General features: G+C 39.7%; 1 protein-coding gene across 2 annotated transcripts in view; it reads right to left on the reverse strand.

Annotated features, from left to right (window-relative positions):
* The window catches only part of XPO5 (exportin 5), a 48,088-nt gene that overhangs the window by 20,353 nt on the left and 7,212 nt on the right, over positions 1–20,523 (reverse strand). The window contains exons 6-19 of one of the 2 annotated variants that reach the window (XM_044251544.1): positions 19,528–19,554; positions 18,935–19,120; positions 18,020–18,096; positions 14,329–14,428; positions 13,043–13,126; positions 12,175–12,300; positions 10,940–11,030; positions 9,413–9,541; positions 7,949–8,067; positions 3,896–4,051; positions 2,241–2,282; positions 1,841–1,930; positions 926–1,125; positions 280–379 (exon numbers count right to left, since the gene is read on the reverse strand). In XM_044251544.1, the coding sequence (XP_044107479.1) occupies positions 280–379; positions 926–1,125; positions 1,841–1,930; positions 2,241–2,282; positions 3,896–4,051; positions 7,949–8,067; positions 9,413–9,541; positions 10,940–11,030; positions 12,175–12,300; positions 13,043–13,126; positions 14,329–14,428; positions 18,020–18,096; positions 18,935–19,120; positions 19,528–19,554 (1,527 nt within the window). The remainder of the gene's footprint in view (positions 1–279; positions 380–925; positions 1,126–1,840; positions 1,931–2,240; positions 2,283–3,895; positions 4,052–7,948; positions 8,068–9,412; positions 9,542–10,939; positions 11,031–12,174; positions 12,301–13,042; positions 13,127–14,328; positions 14,429–18,019; positions 18,097–18,934; positions 19,121–19,527; positions 19,555–20,523) is intronic. The other variant, XM_044251553.1, reaches the window with a different exon arrangement.

Below are 20,523 nucleotides of genomic sequence, written 5' to 3' on the forward strand. Positions count from 1 at the left end.
GGTCCTGAAATCTAGCCCCGCATTGGTCTCCCTGCTTGGCAGGGAGTCCGCTTCTCCCTCTGCCCCTCCCTCTCTCTCTCTCTCTCCCTCTTCTGTCAAAAAAAAAAAAAAAAATTCAAGACTAAAGAAAAGGAAAGAGAAACTTAGGGAAGTGAAGACTTCCAGATTTCTCATGCATGTAGAAGAAACAGAGATCTGTAAAAGACTCTACAAATGGTGGAGTCTCCAGTCCTACCAGTGGCCTCTGCAGCTTCCCATTCCCAGGAGAGGCTTACTCACTCGTGCGCGGTTTAGACCACAGGGATCCTCTGGGCCTGGGTCACAGCTCTTCCAATCAGCGCCCACATAGGCAATAAAAGCATCAACATCTGACAGCACTCTGAAAGTTGGAGTGGGAAAGACAAGTCATAACATGACTTCAAGCACAGATGGTTTCTTCCACAAAAGCTAATAAACTGTGATTATTTGGCCCCAAAGAGCACTTGCTACAATGAGAGGAATTTAATCATTGTCAGCTGTTATTTGAAGGTTGAAATTCCTCTTCCCACTTCTGAATGTCATTAGTAAAAAGGACGCAGGCTTGAGAATGCTACATGGGCACAATGAGTGTCTGTCCGTGTGGCCCCTCCTGGCTGTTCTCGAGTGTCTACGTGGGCTGGCACCGCACTCTGCAGACACCGCCAGGTACTCTGTGGCCTCCTGACCGTACTACCCATCTCTTCTCATTTCTTCCCTCTCCCTACACCTCCGAACTCAAGGTGGTATTTTCAGCAACCCGCATAAAAGACTTCTTCTGGAGAACTCAGATGTCGCTGATGAGCCATCACCCCTTGAGATCCTTACACGGGCACCCTAGGCACAGCTCTTTAAATACAGGATGGGTGCTCCAGTGCAGTGAGGGTCTGGGGCAAAGGCTCTCCTCTACCTGTGCATGTCTTCAGAAAGCCAGATGCTGGCCACTGGTGCCATCAGCTCCTCTAGGAACACCTTCTGACGCTCGTAGTTCTTGAATTGGTTGCTAATGAGAACCAGGGCTTCCATGAGGGCACACTTCTCCATTTGTGTCAAGAGTAACTCATTGGAGAGGAGTTGCTTCACATGGTTATAAAGCATGTCAAAATTGGGCTGCAGATTACAAAGAAAAAAACCCAAAGGTGGTGAAGGTCTGATTTTTAAGGAGAGGTGGGTCACTCAAGGAAGGCGGAGAGGCATTCCTAGGAAGGTCAGGCCTATGAGACTGTCACTTCAGTAATTTAGTTATAATGTCCTTCTTTTGCCTGAACAAGCCAGGCAATGTAAGCAGAAAGTGGTTCTTGTCTTGGGTATTTGTGCTTTCCCAAAAAGTACTGTGAAAACTATAGGTCTTTTTTTCTATTTCTATTTTATAGTATATTCATAGACAAAGATTAGCTTGTTTATATATGTTAGGGAGACACATAACTGATGTGTATTCAGAGAAGAAATTTTTGATTAATTTCTAATCTGGAATAGTGCTAAATTTCCTATAGAAACCCTCCGAAAAAGGTTGGGATTTGCATCTGGCTTCTCTCAAGATAAGGCACACCATTTGGCAGTAAACAACATCACACAGGAAAGATGTGTACGTTGACAGGAAAAACTTGGTCATCTACATGGGCAAGAATAGTCATCCTGAGGGGATATATTTGCATTTTTAATTACACCACTAAGCAGGAGAGGAAGAAGACACCAACTCAAGAATGCTTATTTGAAGCAAAACTACAATTCCTTGTTTTCTCTTTATGTGAGGAATAATTAGGGCTGGATTTACAGAGGACTCAACAAGTCTCAGTGGCTACTTGGTCGGAGTCCAGCAGCTTACCAGTACTAGCTGGGGGTAGTCACGACATGTCTTGATGATGGAGGAACAAGCGTGTCTCCTCACATTCCTCACTGCCCGGGTTCTGGGGGCCTGGGAAGACATATTCAACAAACCTGGAGCCATTTTTAATAAAATTTACAGATGCTGCTTAGAATCACATGAAATATTTCCTTCAAAGGCAAATTCACAATCAATTTTCACAATGTGGGAGTTTAATGGAGTGACATTTACAGTCACCATGAATCCACGTGTTCACTGTTTTTGCCTTAGAGTATCTCTGACCATCTCCTGCCTTTACTAACTCCTTCTACCTATAAAAAAAAATCTAGACTTAGGTGTTAGGCATTCACAGTTTTGCTCTCCAGAAATTAGGATTTGTTGGGTGAATTAATGGTCTTACCTTACTTTCTTCAACAGTTTCAAAAGTGACAGATGAAAATAGCTAAGGGTAAGAAAGAAAAGGTTACTCATCAGTACCAAATGCATGAAGTGTTTTTAACAGCAGTTGGCATAAAGTTTCCAACAAAATCTCAGAAGTATAAACAATATGCTAACAGCAGAGTTTTCAATCAGTGTTATGAAGTTTCAGATGTTTATCTTCTCAGATAACTCTACAAGAGGCTAGAGATTCATAATCTTACCATCAAACATCTTTTAAAGGTGGAGGCCACAGAATCCTTGAACAATCCAAGCCCTCAGCCAAACACTCAGCTATGGTGATACCCTCTGATTCCACTGCATAACTTCTCATAGACTCTTTCACCCAATACAGCGTGACTACTGCAAAAGTCACCAGGATGGAATTATACTCTAACAAAGGTCTAATCAAGAAACCCCTTGGAGGGATGCCTGGGTGACTCAGCCAGTTAAGCACCTGCCTTAAGCACATGCCTCAGGCCATGATCTCAGGGTCCTAAGATCAAGCCCCTCATTGGGCTCCCTGCTCAGTCTGCTTCTCCCTTTCTCTCTGCCCCTCTGCCCTGAGCGCACTCTCTCTTTCTCATAAATAAATAAAATCTTAAAAAAATAAAAAAAAAGAAAGAAAAAGAAACCCAATAGATATTCCCTAGTTCTTAGAGACTTTCTGTTGCAACGAATGCAACGAATTAAAGTTCTACTGACCTGGCTCAGTTGGTTAAGCAGCTGCCTTCAGCACTGGTTATGATCCCAGCGTCCTGGGATCGAGTCCCACATTGGGCTCCCTGCTCAGCAGGGAGCCTGCTTCTCCCTCTGCCTCTGCCTACCACTCTGTCTGCCTGTGCTCACTCTCTCTGACAAATAAATACATAAAATCTTAAAAAAAAAAAAAAGTTCTACTGACCTTTGTAACACATTTTTTCATTTCTCTGGCTGTATCTTTATTCTTCTTTGAGGAATTCTCCTTCTTTGCCCTCCTCTCCCAAAGATGAGAATCCTCAGAGTTCCCTGCTTGAGCCACATGTCCAACTCTACATACATATCACCCTCTTTCCTAGGGCTTCACCTCTGCTCTAGGCACTTCTATGATGATGCCACCTTAATACTGTAATCTTCCAGACTCTAGACCTTTAACAATAGCCAACTGACTGTGAAGTATCCTCTCCTAGATGTTGTACATATACTCCAAATGTAGTATTCCCAAACCCAGCCCTCAAATGTAGTATTCCCAAACTCAGCCCTCTTCCTCATTCTTACTGGTTCCATTATTCTCTCAGGTAGTGCTCTACTACTCACCTAAACAGGAACCCAAAAACCATTCACACTAATTTCTCTCACATATCCCCTCCGAATAAACGGAGAGCACACTGACACCTTCTTTAGGTGTTCTTTTCCACTTCTCAGTATACTCGTCTATTAATTATAATGCCACATGGGTACAACTGTATATGTGATTTTATTTCCAAATGGTAAGCAAGGCTTTTCTACCAGGATGGTGCCCAATCCACAGTAAGTACTGAATACCTGATGAATGAATAAATGACTGTTCATCAGCTTGTCTCAAAGACTCTCAAAAACAATCACACAAAAATAATTAGTTCAAAAATACTCAAAGTTTACAAAGGAGATGGAATTTACCTTAGAGAAGACCTGGGGCAGGAACTCTGGTCTGTAGGTGACAAACGGAAAGAGTGCTGAGACATTAGTGAGGACACAGGACAGGATGAGAGGATCCTTGGTGTTAAAGTTCAGGACCATTTGCAACAGCTCTATTCCATCATTAACAGGAACCGCCTGTAATACAGATAATGAAAAAGATGTTGACATGACTGATGAGCACCTTTGGTAAAACTGCCTTTAGGACTTGGTTTATAAATGTGTGATATGGTTGCCACATATGGTTTTATATACTGCTTTTTATCCTGAAAATTCTAAGCATTACCTTGTGTTATTAAAACTTTTCCTAAATGATGCTACCATGTGCCATCTTAAGGATGTAGCTTTTTCTATTACTAGAAATTGAGAATGTTGCTGGTTCTTTACTTATTATTGATAGTGCTAATACATCTTTGCAAAAATGTTTTGGCTACATTTTCACTTATTTCATTTGAGGCAGAGACTTCTGGGGATAGTGGGAATTACTGAATCAAAAGGTATGAATACATCTAAGTCAAATGGTTTTTCTTTACAGGCTCTATCAATTGATTCTCTGTCCACCAATATGCCCTTCTTACCATGTTCTTAGCAGCAGGTTGTGTTTATTCCCTAAAACATTTGCAGTTAAGTTAAATAATGAGTTTATTTAAGTTTGCATTTCTTCAATTACTAATGAGGACTGAATTTTTTTCATGTATTTATTAACTACTTTTATTTCACTTCTCTACAAAAATCTCATCTTTTGTCTCTTCTCCACTGGGTTCTAGTGCTTTTTTTATTGTGAAATATACTAGACCTTTAGAAAGGAGTAAGCAGTACTTGAATAACTCTCCACGTGACCACTTTGAGATGTACAATGTTACTGATATTGGTTGCTCTGTGTATACATCCTCTTCTTCAGCCCTAGAGGTGGCCACTGTCCTGAATTTGGTGCTCGCATTTTCAAGGATTCCATCACTTCCGTATACTTCTGCCACAAATGTACATACTCCTAATTACACAGAACTGCATGTTCACTTTTGTAGCTTGTTGTTTGGGGTCACCATCATGTATATGAGAATCATACCTTTTTTTTTTTAGAAACCTCTTTTTTTTTTTTTTTTAAAGATTTTATTTATTTGTCAGAGAGAGAGAGGGAGAGAGAGCGAGCACAGCAGACAGAATGGCAGGCAGAGGCAGAGGGAGAAGCAGGCTCCCCGCTGAGCAAGGAGCCCAATGTGGGACTCAATCCCAGGACGCTGAGATTATGACCTGAGCCGAAGGCAGCTGCTTAACCAACTGAGCCACTCAGGCGTCCCGAGAATCATACTTATTCATAGTATATCCTAGTTCCTTTTCACTGGTCTATAAACATATTATCATCTGTTCTGTACAATCTATTGAGGGTTATTAAGTTTCTTCCTTGGCTCAACATTTAAGGATTTTGTAGTATATCGGATGCTCAGCGCACATGCAGGGGTTTCTTCAGAGCACAGACTTAGGAGTGAAGTTGCTGGGTCATAAGGCTAGGCACCTTCAACCAGACATTGTCAAATTATTCTCCAAAGCTGTGATATCAATTGGTATCAGTCAAAAAGCAATGTATATGAAATAGGTTTTTGTAGTTAAGAATATTAATCCTATCATATTTATTGCAAATATTGTTACAAATTTGCCTTTCAAAGTTTATTTTATATGGTATGTTTAAAAAAAAGTAGTTAAAGCCATTCACATTTCTATGATTACTTCCTTTGTTTTTCAACTTAGGGACTTTTCCTCAAAGAGTTAATTTTTCCTAATGCTATTTACTAAATGAGCCAATCCTTCTCCATTTCTTTGGAATGCTTATATATGCTCCTGGTTGTTTCCGGGCTATTTTGTCCCGAGGAGCTCTATCTAATGTCAGTACCACACTGCCTATGAAATGTCATAGCTTCATATTTTACTATCTGAGGCAAATCAATCCTTGTCTTCTTCCCCCCTCCAAATCTATTTCCTATATGAATCCATTGTTAAAGTAAGTCTTCTGGGAATTAAGTTCAGCTAATGCCACTACAAATGAGAGGAGTAGCTTTTCAAAAAACTCTCTTAGTGGGCACCTGGGTGGCTCAGTTGGTTAAGTGTCTGCCTTCGGCTCAGGTCATGATCTCAGGGTCATGGGATCAAGCCCTGCTCAATGGGTCTGTGCCTCCCTCTCCTTCTGTGCATTTTCTAATAAATATATAGCATCTTAAAAAAAAACCAAAAAACAAAAAAACTCTTTTAGGCAAAGAACCTCTTGGTCCAACTCTTTCATAGGCTACCAGCTGAGCAGCTGACAGACCCTGGGTGAGGGGCGGGGACTGAGAGTGCAGAGTAAGCAGTGTAAAAGATGGAAGGACTGGACAACACCATGCAGAGTCAGGAACTGAGAGCAGCAAATGGGAATGTGACAGGCTGAGATCTGTCACTTGCACCCTATGTGTAACAGTATTACACATAAAGTGATATATAAAGTGTTACACCTTCCTTAACAAGTAGTGAGTAATTTCATCAAATATATACGCACTAAAAACTCACTTCTCAGGGCACCTGGGTGGCTCAGTGAGTTAAGCCTCTGCCTTCACCTTGGGTTATGACCTCAGGGTCCTGGGATCAAGTCCCCACATTGGGCTCTCTGCTCAGGAGGGAGCATGCTTCCCCCACTCTCTCTGCCTGCCTCTCTGCCTACTTACGATCTTTCTCTTTTTGTCAAATAAATAATTAAAATCTTTAAAAACAAACAAACAAACTCATTTCTCTTGATTAGGAATGCTTCATTCTGACCCATTTCATTTTGGTGAAGAAAAAATGGTTTGAGAGTCAAGAGTTTTATTTTAAGTCACCAACAGAAGCCTAAACACTACCAATCTCCTGAGGAAAAAAGAATTTTGTTCTACTGTTTTTCTCCCCTTCAATTGTTCTGACTCCTCCTGTTTCTAATTGTTACCTCTGCTTTGTCTCCAGCCCACATCTTTCTCTTCTACACTATCCAACTTTTTGTACCCTTTGACCAACTAATATTTGGCATTTTGACCAAATACCATCATTTTCAAGGATGTATCATACAATCCAGCCTACAACCAACTAAGCACCCTGCCCCCCCCACCCTGCAATACTACCAGTCCTTTCATACATTTTCAAATGCCTGCCAAATCCTGACCATTTCATTCTCTTGCTTTCTAACAGAATCGTAGGCAAATATTTGATCCATCAAGCTAACTTAAAAAATGCTAGGAACGGAAACCCAGGGCCATTACCCTTGATTCAATAAAGGGCTTTCGTGATCAGATAGTACCACTTAAATCTAAGAAAGGGTTCATTTAGTAAAAAATGCAGGATCGTAGCAGGATTTCCTACCTAAATTTTGGAACAAACTCTGAATGCCATCATTTCAAACTCACACAAAGCAATATACAAGCAGGTGAAGTTAATCACCTAAGATCTAATTTATTAATATGCCTCTTGTGAGAAAAAGCACTATATCTCACTTATCTTCAAGGGATTTCAATTTTTCCTACAACTAACCTGGAATATACTACAGTGTAATCATCCTGAAATGAACAGTCCAATGATTTTAAACCAATTAAATACAGCTGCATCCAAGGTAGGTAAGAGAAGGTGATGGGTCACATGAAGCATATAAAGACAAGACCACTTTATTCGGATTATTCACGGAAGAGGACACTGATCAGCTAACATGAATATTGTGTCTATCTGCCATAAACTGAAAAGGATGCTTAATGGCAAACATTTCCAAAGATTTTCCAGCTCAAGATTACCATTGCTGTCCTCCCTGCAATAATTATCCGACCTGCACTTCACTATACGAACAAGATGGTCTTATTATCCCCTTAAAATGAATATTGACCATTGTAGGCTTAGAGTCAGGCCTGCAATTTGAACTCAAGTATGTTATTTAACCTCTCTGATTCTCCATTTCCTCTTTTGTGAGATGCATATCCACAGATTTTCCCTCTGTCAGTTTTAAAAAGGTCCAAATCATTATGCAATCAACACAGGAAAACAGTTACTTACCTCTTTATCTAGTGTCCGAAACATCTGGTTGACCACACTTTCCAAAAAAAAAGTCATGGCTTCCCACTGCACGAATGAAGAGGAGAAAATGGAGCAGAGGCCACCTTCTCCAGTTCCAGCTGTTGGAGAAGAGGGTTTTAAAACACAAATATAAACACACACACACACACACACACACACAACTACAGGATCACAGAAGACACAAAGACAATGGGGACTTAGAGATCACTTAATTCCACAGGCGAAGGAACAGGATAATCTAACCCTCTCAGCCTGGGTAAAGAAAAGAACTAAAAGTAGAGAAGGGGCCTATTCTGCCTCCACCCCTAACAATGAGCTGTCAGAATTCACTTCTGTGAGTCCAGTCTACAAAACCACTTTGAATGTTGAATGAGAATATACGCGTAAGCATCAAAAAACACAAGCAACTGATAAATATCAATTAAACTCTCCCTTCCTGTCCTTTAAAACCTGTCCATGAAAATCTTAATAATTAAGATATTTGAGACCATAAAGAATCTTTTTCAAAAAAAAAAAAAAAAAAAAAAAAACCTGATATGAGATAACAGAATGCTAATTCATATCCAGTAGCCTCATAACAATCCCAAGTTCTGGACAACTGTGCCACTCTTCAAGTTTGTTAAGTATCAGCAAAGCACATCTCTCAAACAGCAAGGCATAGGCAAAAAGATTTAAGAATTACTTTCCTTGCTTTCATATAGTACTCCCATTTACTAGCTTTACCTTGGTGCAACGTTATCTGGGCCTCCACAAACATTCAAATTACCTGATACCATGGACCTTCAGAGTCAGTTATGAGTACCCAAAACAAAATGTTAAATCCTATGAATGACAAGTAACTAGGGTAGCTGGTAACTGACCGTAAATACAGAGCCCCCTAAAGGAGTGACTTATACCTTCTCCTGTTTTACTAAATTCTGTCACCCACAGCATGCATTAGTCAATAAGACAATAGACAGATGATAATGGAGTAGAGAAGTTACCTGGCTTATGCATTTGGGTACAGAAGTGTTATGCTGATTTTGTATAAAGCAGCATTTCCAAAGGCTTTGAGGTGGCTGAGTGACACAGAAAGTCTCTGCACTGCTCTTGTTATGCCTGACTAACAAGGCATTCTTTCTAAATTTAGGAGTAGTTCTATGCAAGAATTTGGTAAAAGAGCTTTAAAAAGTCTAGACAAGCAATTTGGTAGGATGGTGCCTACAGTGAAGTAACAGAATCAACAACGAGTGGTTCATTCTGTTAGAAAAGAAAAATGAAGGCAAGACTGACAGGGACATGATCTTACCCTAAATGAAAGATTATTTTTGAATGCTATTATTAGCATGCTGTTCTGAAGTGTGGCTTACACACTTATGTGGCTTACAGGGCTTATTTCCAATGTGTATTTCCAATTATTTGATACAATACTTCACTAATGTTTAGAAATAAAAAAAACCTTACAGTTCATGGATCCAGTATCAACAGAGGTTGACAGCTGATACTTTAGCCACTCCCCAGCCATCTGGAAGCTAGTCTTAGGATCCAAACGACATGCTAACCTCATTACCTCTCCTTGTTGGGCCCGGGAGGCTGCCAAGAGAAAGACATAAATCAGTAACTGACAGATAACAAGTGCTTAGCTAATGTTCATTCATTTATCCGTCCCAGGAGAAAAGCGTTCAAAGAAACTTCTGCAGATTTATGCTCTGAATTTAACAAATGTTCAATCAAAATTAACAATTCAGAAATTGTCAAAAGTAAATTGCCTCTGGAAGCCACCCTACCAGCTTGATCCTCTAAGAGGCAAACTAAAAGTGGTCTCCCATTTCTTCGGAATCAATAAAAGATTAGGTTGGTACAGATGTACAACAGTGTGGCTACTATGGAAAACAGCCTGGCAGTTCCTCAAAATATTAAATGTGAAATTACTATATGACGGAATATAGACACACACTCAGGAGAAAAAAAAAACAACGTCTGTACACTCAACTTGTATACAAATTATACAACAGCATTATTCCTTTTTTTTTCTTTAAAGTAAGCTCTAGGCCCAATGAGGGGCTTGAACTCACGAATCCAAGATCAAGAGTTTTACGCACTACTGACTGAGCCAGCCAGGCACCCCAATAGTAGCATTATTCTTAACAGGTAAGAATTAGAAACAACTTAAATATCCATCAACTTATGTAATGAATGACTACAGTGTACATCCATACAATGAAATATGGCAATAAAAAGAAATAAAGTATCGATACATGCCACAGCATGGGTGAATTTTAAAGATATAACCCTAAATGAAAGAATGCAGTTACAAAAGACCAAATATGTATAATCTGTTTATAAGAAATGTTCAGAATAGGTGACATGTAGAAACAGATAGTGGATTACTGGTTGCCTGGAGCTGGGAAGGATGAGGGGACTGGGAATGGCTGACCGCTAGCAGGCAGGGATTCTTGGGGTCATTAAAATGTCCACAAACTGTGGCAAAAGTTGCACAACTCTGAATATACCCAAAAAACCCACTGAATTGTATGCTACAAATGGGTGAATCGTATGGTAAACAAACTATATCTCAAAAAGCTATTATTTTAAAAAGGGGAGGGGGGGACTAGCCAGACTACAAAAAACCAAGAACAGAATTCGATTATCAGAATGTGGGTTTTTTCCTCTTTTTTCGAAGAACAGTGAGGTTAGGTAGTATTTAATCCTAGGTGTTACGTATAGTTACTATGTCTAAACATCAAAGTCCAAAGGCTATGTATGTTTGCATGCATGTGTATGATTGTAACGCACAGGCTAGAGAGAATACTACGCCTGGAATGAGCCGCAATCCCAGTACCGGCTGCGAGGTGCAACTAGAGACTGAACAGGCTGCTTGTCCAGATCTTAGGCCCTTTAATATAGAACCCAAGGGTCAAGTACCATGATTCGTAAGACTAGATGCCATTCTCAGATGACTGGGAGAAATTCCAGGCTACTATCACTTACAGTTGAAGAAAGCATTGAAGTCCTCATCACTATCAAAATCAAACCGAGAGTATTCACAGCTAGGGCTGTCTGTTTTAGAAGGAAAGCCCATCTGCAAAGAGAAAAATAATTGGGGTAGGGGATAAAAATAGACCTACCCAAAGAGGCTTAAACTCTAAGAGCTCAAGCACTTTTTCATTTAAGAGTGAAAGGTTTGCATAAGATCTTTTATAATAACTACTTCTGGTCTATCCCAAGTCCACTGTTTTCTCCCAGTTCCAATAATCCTGAGAGTGGTTGAAAAGAGAACACTCATCAGATGCTCCCCTCCAGATTCCTCCGGGAGAATTAAATTCTGGAATTTGTTTACGGTATCTGAGTATAAAGCTGTCCCAAAACAAAGTGCTAATATAGAACACAGTAAGAAAGAAAAAATTGAGAACTGTCTCCTTCAATGCTGAAACTGGGAATAAGCACAGCACTTTGCAGGTTTCACTCAAAAAGTACTGAAGAGCATGAGAATGAGAACAGGGTATCATGTGCTGGATGTATTCTTAGAGGAGGACCTTCACATAGGTCCCACTCTCTGATTTTTACAAATCAAGATTAAGCATCTGTCAGCTGCAAGAGCCCTTAGCAGATCTCAGAGAATTCATAAGGAATTCTATTCAAGTGGTAAGCAATTTGCTTCTACCTTCCATCTTCCCTTCTCATTCACCTTCAGACCCTCACTAGATCTTAGGAACAATCACATAGGACTTCATCTTGGAATCTTGGCTCCACCCTGCCTGCTTTTAAACTGGAAATAGCATTATCCCACTGCAAGATCATGGGTCACTGCTCTTGTCCTACTTTTTCCTACCACCTAGCCCAACACTTTGTATAGAAGTGCTCCAAAATATGAAAAAGTAGATATAATAACCAGTTTGCACTACCTTCTTCTTGGTGAATAAGAGAATAATATACCCAACTATAGGACCCTGGTGACCAAAATGGGCTGTCAATAATGAAAATCTGCCCTATTATGTGTACTCACCTACATTTTTTTTTTTTTTTTTTTTAGATTTATTTGAGAAAGAATGAATGAGTGAGCAGGGAAAGGGGCAGAAGGAGAGACAGAATCCCAAGCAGAGTCCCTGCTGAGTGCAGAGCCCAATGCAGGGCTTGATTCCACAATCTTATGATCATGATCAAGATGCTTAACCAACTAAGCCACCCAGGAACCCCCATTCCACGTTTTGATTCCCACTGTTTACCTTGACCAAGTTAGTCATAGAAGCACGAAGATATTTTGGTATTATTGCTAATAGCAAAGGGTCACGGGACAGGATCTCATGCCGGAAAAGGGCCCCCCAAGTCATCTGAGTTGAAGAACGCAGAAACTAATGGGGGTGGGGAAAAAGAAAAAAAAAGAAAGAAAAACCTCCGTTTAAGGATTTGGACTTTACATAAGCAGGATTATTACTGAGCCCCACAATTACCAAAAATATTTTTTCATGGAAATGAATCTCTATATACTTCTACACTGTCCATATTTACTCCATCCATAATGACTGCCTGTTACAGACCATGTATTAGTAAGACAAACTATGGGGTCAGGTGTAATTCCTGGAATCTCAGCTGAGCTCTACCACTTTTTCTTTTTTATTCTACACCCCATGTGGGGCTCGAACAACCTGGAGATCAAGAGTCACATGTTCCACCAACTGAGCCAGCCAGGCATCCCTCTAGCACTTTCTTTAAGGGCAAAAAAGGATATGGGAATCTCGGGGTGGTATTACAAGAAAGTCTTAAATGTGTGAAATTAATTTTATAGCACAATCAATTAGACTTTTGCGTTTAAAATGCCTTGGGTGGGAAATCACCTGGGACACACCTCACATCTGATTGAGCATCAGCAGACTATTACGTGAGGGGAAAACCTGCCAGCCTAGACAGTGCTGACACTAGACACTTGGTTCACGAAGAAGATTCAACAATTCTCTTAATGAAATCACACCACAGTTATTTCACAGAGCCTTAAGAGTCACATTTTATACATGAGCTGTTAATTACTTCAAGCCATAGTGATTAATTTTGGCTTACCTAACTAAAATTTTCACACATTGCCTACATACAGTTTACCTGACTTGGATGGGTTGTGAAAGCAAGAAAAGATTCCAGGTATTTTCCAAAGTTTGCTGGTGTTTCTACATCAGAATCCACACCCTGAGGGACAAAAAGACCACTACATCAGTGATGCTGATGGGGGGTAGAAGAGGACAACGGGAGGAGTAGGGTAACAAACACAGCTGACTCTTGAACACAGGGGCTATGGGTCAAAAATCCACATACAACTTTTCATTCCCCCAAAACTTAACTACTAACAGCCTCCTATAGACCAGAGGCCTTACTGATAATATAAACTGATTAACACATATTTCGTATATGTATCATATACTGTGTCCTTATAATAAAGGAAGCTAAAAAAAAAAGTTATTAAAAAAATTCTAAGAAAGAGAAAATACATTTATAGAACTGCATGTATTTATATCAAAAAATATCTGTGTCTAAGTGGACCCATGCAGTTCAAACCTGTGTTGTTCAAGGGTCAACTGTAGAGAACTTAAACCCTCACCAATTTCAGTTTTGAAAGGACTTTATACTTCCTTGTGACCTAAGGAAGGCATCAATTCAAGGGCTAAAAAGAGGAAAGGTGCTTTACCTCCTTAATCATCATCATTAAAACTCATTCTGTAGTCAAATACTAAAATGAAAAAGAGCATTCATTTCAGAAATCACAGAAAGAAAAAATCTGTATTATTTCTTCACACCTAGTCTATTCACATCTCTGTGACCAAATTTATTAAATAACCACTTGACGGTATACTTCGTATGTCTGAAGCTCTATCCTCTCTAACCATCCAAACCACCATAAAAAGGCATATCAGATGCAAATGTCTGTACCAATGTCCTATCTCTCAATTTGTAAGACAAGTTATTAAATATTTCCCTAAAGACAGGTATTTCTAGGTCAATCACATTAAAGTTTTCCTTTATGATCAATAACACAAATCCTTTAAATTTGGGAAGAGGGCTCTTTATTCAAATGCATAATATTTCATGATCTACTAGGACTCTAGCAAACTGATGTTCTACAAGTACCAAAATTCACAAGAATAGCAATGCTGACTTCATGGAATAACAGATGTGGATGCTTCCTGTTAACATCAATAACTGACTTGTTAAAAGAAATTCACTCACTCGAACCCTGTTACAGTAACTTAATCTATAAAATCACATGAAATAACCTGTAGGGCAATGCTCCACAAGGCTAAAATTAATGGCATGTTTCACTCATTATACAAACGTTAACTTTCTAAATGCTCTGCTCAAATGGCCCTGAAACTCTCCAGAAAGTAAGTGCTCACCAGTAATGCACACAGCTGATTCCCCAGAGCACACAACACCTGACACAGTCTCTTCAGGAAGACATAGTGTTTTTCTACCAAGCCTCCTCCATCAGCAGTCCTGTGAAATGAGAAAATAAATGCTATTAATTGCACATCAAGAGAACTAAAAAGATTCCCATCAAATGGAGCTGTATGTGGTCTGTGCTTCAACATTCAAATTTCTGTTGATTATTAAAGTTAAAAAGCAAAAAAAACTCAAACACTGAAGGATCAATGAGGAACAGGGTTCAATGCAATCTTATCCCTCAAAGAAGCACTTTAGTTCTGCACATTATATGGTCCTTGAGTACTGTGGATTAATAACGTAAACTCTGAGTAGGACTGCATACAACAATGCACACACTTACAGGCATTCACTGATACCCGGGGAAGACTTAAAAAGAGATGTGTAGGAAAGCATGTAATAATTCCTTATACCACTGACAAAACTGAAAGGGTTATAACAAGAGAAAGAAAAGACAAGCCACAGACTGGGAGAAAATATCTGTAAAAGTCACATCTAAAAAAGAACTGCTGAAAAAGAAAAAAAAAAGAACTGCTGGGCGCCTGGGTGGCTCAGTGGGTTAAAGCCTCTGCCTTTGGCTCAGGTCATGATCCCAGGGTCCTGGGATCGAGTCCTGGGATCCCAGAGCCCTGGGATCGGGCTCTCTGCTCAGCAGGGAGCCTGCTTCTCCATCTTTCTCTGCCTGCCTCTCTGCCTACTTGTGATCTCTGTCTGTCAAATAAATAAATAAAGTCTTAAAAAAAAAAAAAAAGAACTGTTATCCAAAATATATAAGGAACTTTTAAAACTCAATAATAAGAAAACAACCTGATTAAAACACAAACCAAAGAGTTTAACAGACATCTCACCAAAGATACAGAGATGACAAACTTATGAAAAGATGCTACACAACATATGTCATTAGGAAATTGCAAATTCAAATAAGATACCACTCACACCTACTAGAATGGCCAAAATCCAGACCACTGACAACACCAAATGCTGCGAAGGGTGTGGAACAACAGGAACTCTCATTCACTGCTGGTGAGAATGCAAAATGGTACAGCCACTTTGAAGACAATTTGAGTTTCTTACAAAACTAAGCACACTCTTAACAAATAATCCAGCAATCATACTTCTTAGTATTTACCCAAAGGAGTTGAAAACACATTCACACAAAGACCTTCATGTTTATACCATGTTAAACCTAGATGTTTATTGCTGCTTTATTCATAATTGGCAAAATTTCGAAGCAACCAAGATGCCTTTTGGTAGGTGAATGAATAAACTGGTATAATAATGAATAAACTGGTATAATATCCATACAATGGGATATTATTCACTGTTAACAAGGAATAAGCTATCAAGGCCATGAAAACTCATGGAAAAACTCTAAATGTATACTACCAATTGAAAGAAGTCAATCTGAAAAACTTCTACATGATGTGATTCCAATTATATGATGTTCTGGAAAAGGCAAAACTATGGATAAAGTAAAAAGATCAGATCAGTTGTTGCCAGAGGTTGGGGTGGGGGAGAAGAGATGAATAGGCAGAGCTCAGAGGCTCTTTTGGGCAGTGAAAATACTCTGTAGAATAACTGTAATGATACAAGTTATTAGACATTTGTCGATACCCATAGAATGTACAACACCAAGAGTGAACCCTGAAGTAAACTATGGACTTTGGATGATTATGACGTGTCAGTATAAGTTCATCAACTGTAATAAATGTACTCCTCTGGTTGGGGATGTTGTTAATGGGGAAGGCTACACATGTTGGGGGGGTGGGGCATGGGAAAGCTCTGTACCTTTTCTGAGTTTTGTTGTGAACCTGAAATTGCTCTTAAAATAAAAGCCTTAAAAATAAAAAGCAATAAAAACATAACTCTATGTGTCACTTCTCAAAGTCATTTAGTTCAGATCTGTAATCCCTTAGCTACTATTTTAGAATCCAACAACTCTTTGAAAAGGGGGCACCTGGGAGGCTCAGTCAGTTGGTGTCTGCCTTCAGCTCAGGTCATGATCACTAGGTCCTGGGATCATGTCCCACACTGGGCTCCCCGCACAGCAGGGAGTGAGCTTCTCTCCATTTGCCCCTCCCCCAAAACCGCACAAGCGCACTCTCTCTAAAATAAATACAATCTTAAAAAAAAAAAATTATAGGGGCGCCTGGGTGGCTCAGTGGGTTAAAGCCTCTGCCTTTGGCTCAGGTCATGATCGCCGGGTTCTGGGATCGAGCCCCACATCCGGCTCTCTGCTCGGCAGGGAGCCTGATTCCTCCTCTCTGCCTACTTGTGATCTCTCTCTGTCAAATAAATAAATAAAATCTTTGAAAAAAAAAAAAGATAACTTACTTGGTGGCAAAACCTGACTGAAATGATGCAGGACTCTTCACACAAGTAAAAATTAATAATAACTACTGTAGACAGCAGCCACATTAGCTGTGTTCCCGAGGCAGCTGAGTATAACATAAAAAGCATGGGCCTCAGGGTAAGCAAGACCTGGGCTCCAGTTATGTTGAGGGACACTATGGCATTATAGTTTCTAACGGAGGCCCTCAAGTCTTATTGCCTGGGTTCGAATTATTGTTTTACTAACCAGTAAAGTAAGTAACACAAACGGATACGGGACACCTAGGTGTGAATGTCAGTTTCTATGGAACTAAGAAAATGGGCCTAGGGAACAGTTAACTAGAGTGGCCACCCAAAAGACATGTTATGAATTTAATTAAAAAGATCCCTTAAAAACAGAGCTAGTCTCCAGAGAAAAGAAAGCCATCATAAAAGCTGTGTGTATCTCTTTTCATTTGTCCCTAGGACTAAGAGAATGGTATCCAAAAAAAAAAGATGTTTCAGTGGTCTTTGCAGTACAGTTCTACCTGTCTTCCTGGTAAGAAACATGTATCAAGAAATACTCAAATATGGGACGCCTGGGTGGCGCAGTTGGTTAAACGACTGCCTCCAGCTCAGGGCGTGATCCTGGAGTCCCGGGATCGAGTCCCACATCAGGCTCCCAGCTCCATGGGGAGTCTGCTTCGCTCTCTGACCTTCTCCTCGCTCATTCTCTCTCTCACTGTCTCTCTCTCTCAAATAAATAAAATAAAATCTTAAAAAAAAAAAATACTCAAATATCTTACAAAGCAATTAAAAATGAAAAAAGTGGAAGCCAGTATTTTAGGACACAGAATGTGTTTGCAGGTCCCATGCATGCACTTTTCATTGAACACACTGTTCCTGCTGCTTCCAAGAGCCTCAGCACTTCAGGCACTGATTACTTTGAGCAGGAGAGGAAGGAGCAGCGTCTGGAGTTCTGCAGTCAAGGCAGGCTCTGGGGCAGACTCTGGTCCAGAAGATCAGAGCATTCTCAGGCCTAGGCACCAGCGCTACTAGGAGGCTTGGGGATCACCAGAAGCAAACAGAATCAAGGAGATGAGCTGTCTGGGAAGAATGGGGAAAACTGTGAAAGTGACTGCATATAGAGTCAACGGCCACAACTTCTTTCCAGCATAAGGTCTTTAAAAAGGTTAAAAATTAAGATTGCTTGATTTTCAAATTAAAAACACTGTCAATTGACTGCCAGAATTCAGATAGGAACTTCAGATATACAGGTATAAACTACAGAAATGACAAAGAAATTAGAAAACACATAGAAAAGTAGATACTCACTGTGCAGCGGAGAGTATGTAATGCATGGCAACATCCCCAAATAAGACCATCAAGGGCTTCCGGTCTTCCAACTTGCCCTAGAACCAATTTTAGGGAAATAGGAAATACAAACTGTTATTAAAAGCCTCCAAGTTACTAGCATTTCCTATACCTATATAATCAAATATACTGACTTCATAATTTCTCATGGTCCCAGGGCTAACTAAACACTGGAGAAAACGCCAATTCTTTAAAATCAAAATGGGGGGTGCCTGGGTGGCTCAGTGGGTTAAAGCCTCTGCCTTCAGCTCAGGTGATGATCCCAGGGTCCTGGGATCCAGCCCTACCTCGGGCTCTCTGCTCCGCGGGGAGCCTGCTTCCTCCTCTCTCTCTCTGCCTGCCTCTCTGCCTACTTGTGATTTCTCTCTGTCAAATAAAGAAAATCTTAAAAAAAAAAAAATCAAAACGGGATTTCTATTTCTTCCATTTTTAAATGTGCTGGTCAATAATGCTGATATGATAACAAAATAAATTATATCTAAAGATAATATTCCTACAGAGAAAAGAGTCACAGTCATTTGTTAGCCCAGGCCAATATAAAGCCAGTGCAGCCACCACTTAAGATTCTTTGACGTGACACTGTTTTATATTTTAGTATTACTTTCATCTTGTTTCCTCAGTATGAAATGCCAAGGCTCGTAGCAGTTTCAAGAATAAGGTAGCCCGACAAATCTCCGTATATGCTGCCAATGGATCCCTAGAATCCTGGAAAACTACTATCCAAAGAGATTGGAGGCAGACAATGAAATTGGTGTCAGGTAAAAAGAAATCCCAAACTTTCTGATGTCTTCCTGCCACAACATACACTTCAGACACACTTACACACCACCCCGCAGAGACTTTGAGGATAAAAGTCAGTTTGAAGTGGTAACTTACTTTTCTGCTGACTGCAATGAGAAGACACTCAGCTGCTCCTAACTGAAGCTCCTGTTCATTCAGAAGCAGGCAGAGCATCTCTAAGAGCTTACAGTTTTCGGCAGTAATATGACTCATGGACACCCAGTCAATGTAGCCTGCCAGAGTATTCAGCGCCGCGACTCCTACTCGACAGTTTGCTTGGGCCTGTGTGAAAAGAAAAAACTTTTAATCGTTAAGTCTTCACTGATGGACAAAGAGGCTGTGGTTATACCTGAGCTCCTTCTATTCTCTAATTCTAAAAAGAAAACGATTAAAAAAAAAAAAAAAAAAAAAGGTACTCATGTAACAGCCAGACAGGGAACTCAAAGGTCTTCTTTTGATGCACAACCACTTCTCAAACAGCATTCTCAATGTCTGTCAATAAGATCATACTGGCATGGGTAACCATTTCATCTCCTCTGATAAATTGGAAATACTGTAATTCTAACTCCCTTCTACCATTGCTCAGTGGTCACCTAAACCAAGGCTGAGGTTACCCTCCACTAGGTATATGCATCTCTGTACCTGAAAGCCTCAAAGAAGTCTCCTTCCAACTCCACAAGAGCTCTTACCTTTGACTCCTGAGAATTATCTGTCTTCTGAAAGAAAAGAAGTATAAGGATCCAATGTTTTTAATGAGCAAAGGCTATGTAATAACTTTCCACCCACTTAATAAAGTCCCTTGAATAATGATTTTAAATAGACTCAACTTTTAACCTTGGAAAAGAATACAACTGGACTAACATTTAGCTGTTATTTCCCCTAAGGAGGACAGGTTATTTTAATTTTAGCAATAGGACAAAAAGTTAGTATCTAAACAGCTTACACAAATTTGTTACAACATTAAGTCCACAAAGAAAGCTTCAAAGAACACTGTTTAGAAAGAAATACAACAGATGAATAGGGCTCCACACTGCTAAGAATCAAAGAAATATGATTCAAAACAAAGTATGAGCATTTTTCATATTCAAATAAAGTTATGACTAACAAAAGAATATTAAAATGATGTAATATAAACAGAAAAAGTGAGACAAAATTAAATGAATATAATTTATGACCATGTTTGTATGGACATAACTACAGGAAAATCACACGCACAAGTATCACATGCTAAATAGATAAAAATAATGTCCATTCAGTAAATGTACAATTATTACATTATAACTGATATCAACCTTTATACTTTCAATTTCATAAATATTGTATGATGCTTATAATTTATATGTACAAAATTAATATTTTCCCCAAAAAATTCTAAAAATAAAATTAAGATTAACTCCTGAAGACAGATAAAGGGGAACAGAAGCAGGAACAACAACTTTGGAAGTCCCTGAAAAGTTACTGCCATTAGCAGTATAAAGGATTTGTTCTACAATTGCAATTTTGTTCTACAATTACAAAAGAATACATCTGGGGTGCCTGGGTGGCTCAGATGGTTAAGCGTCTGCCTTTGGCTCAGGTCATGATCCCAGGGTGCTGGGATGGAGTCCCACACTGGGCTCCCTGCTCTTCGGGGAGCCTGCTTCTCCCTCTACCGCTCCCCCTGCTTGTGCTCTTTCACTCTCTCT

The sequence above is a fragment of the Neovison vison genome, chromosome 1 (assembly GCF_020171115.1).
Source record: "Neovison vison isolate M4711 chromosome 1, ASM_NN_V1, whole genome shotgun sequence".
Taxonomy (NCBI): domain Eukaryota; kingdom Metazoa; phylum Chordata; class Mammalia; order Carnivora; family Mustelidae; genus Neogale; species Neogale vison.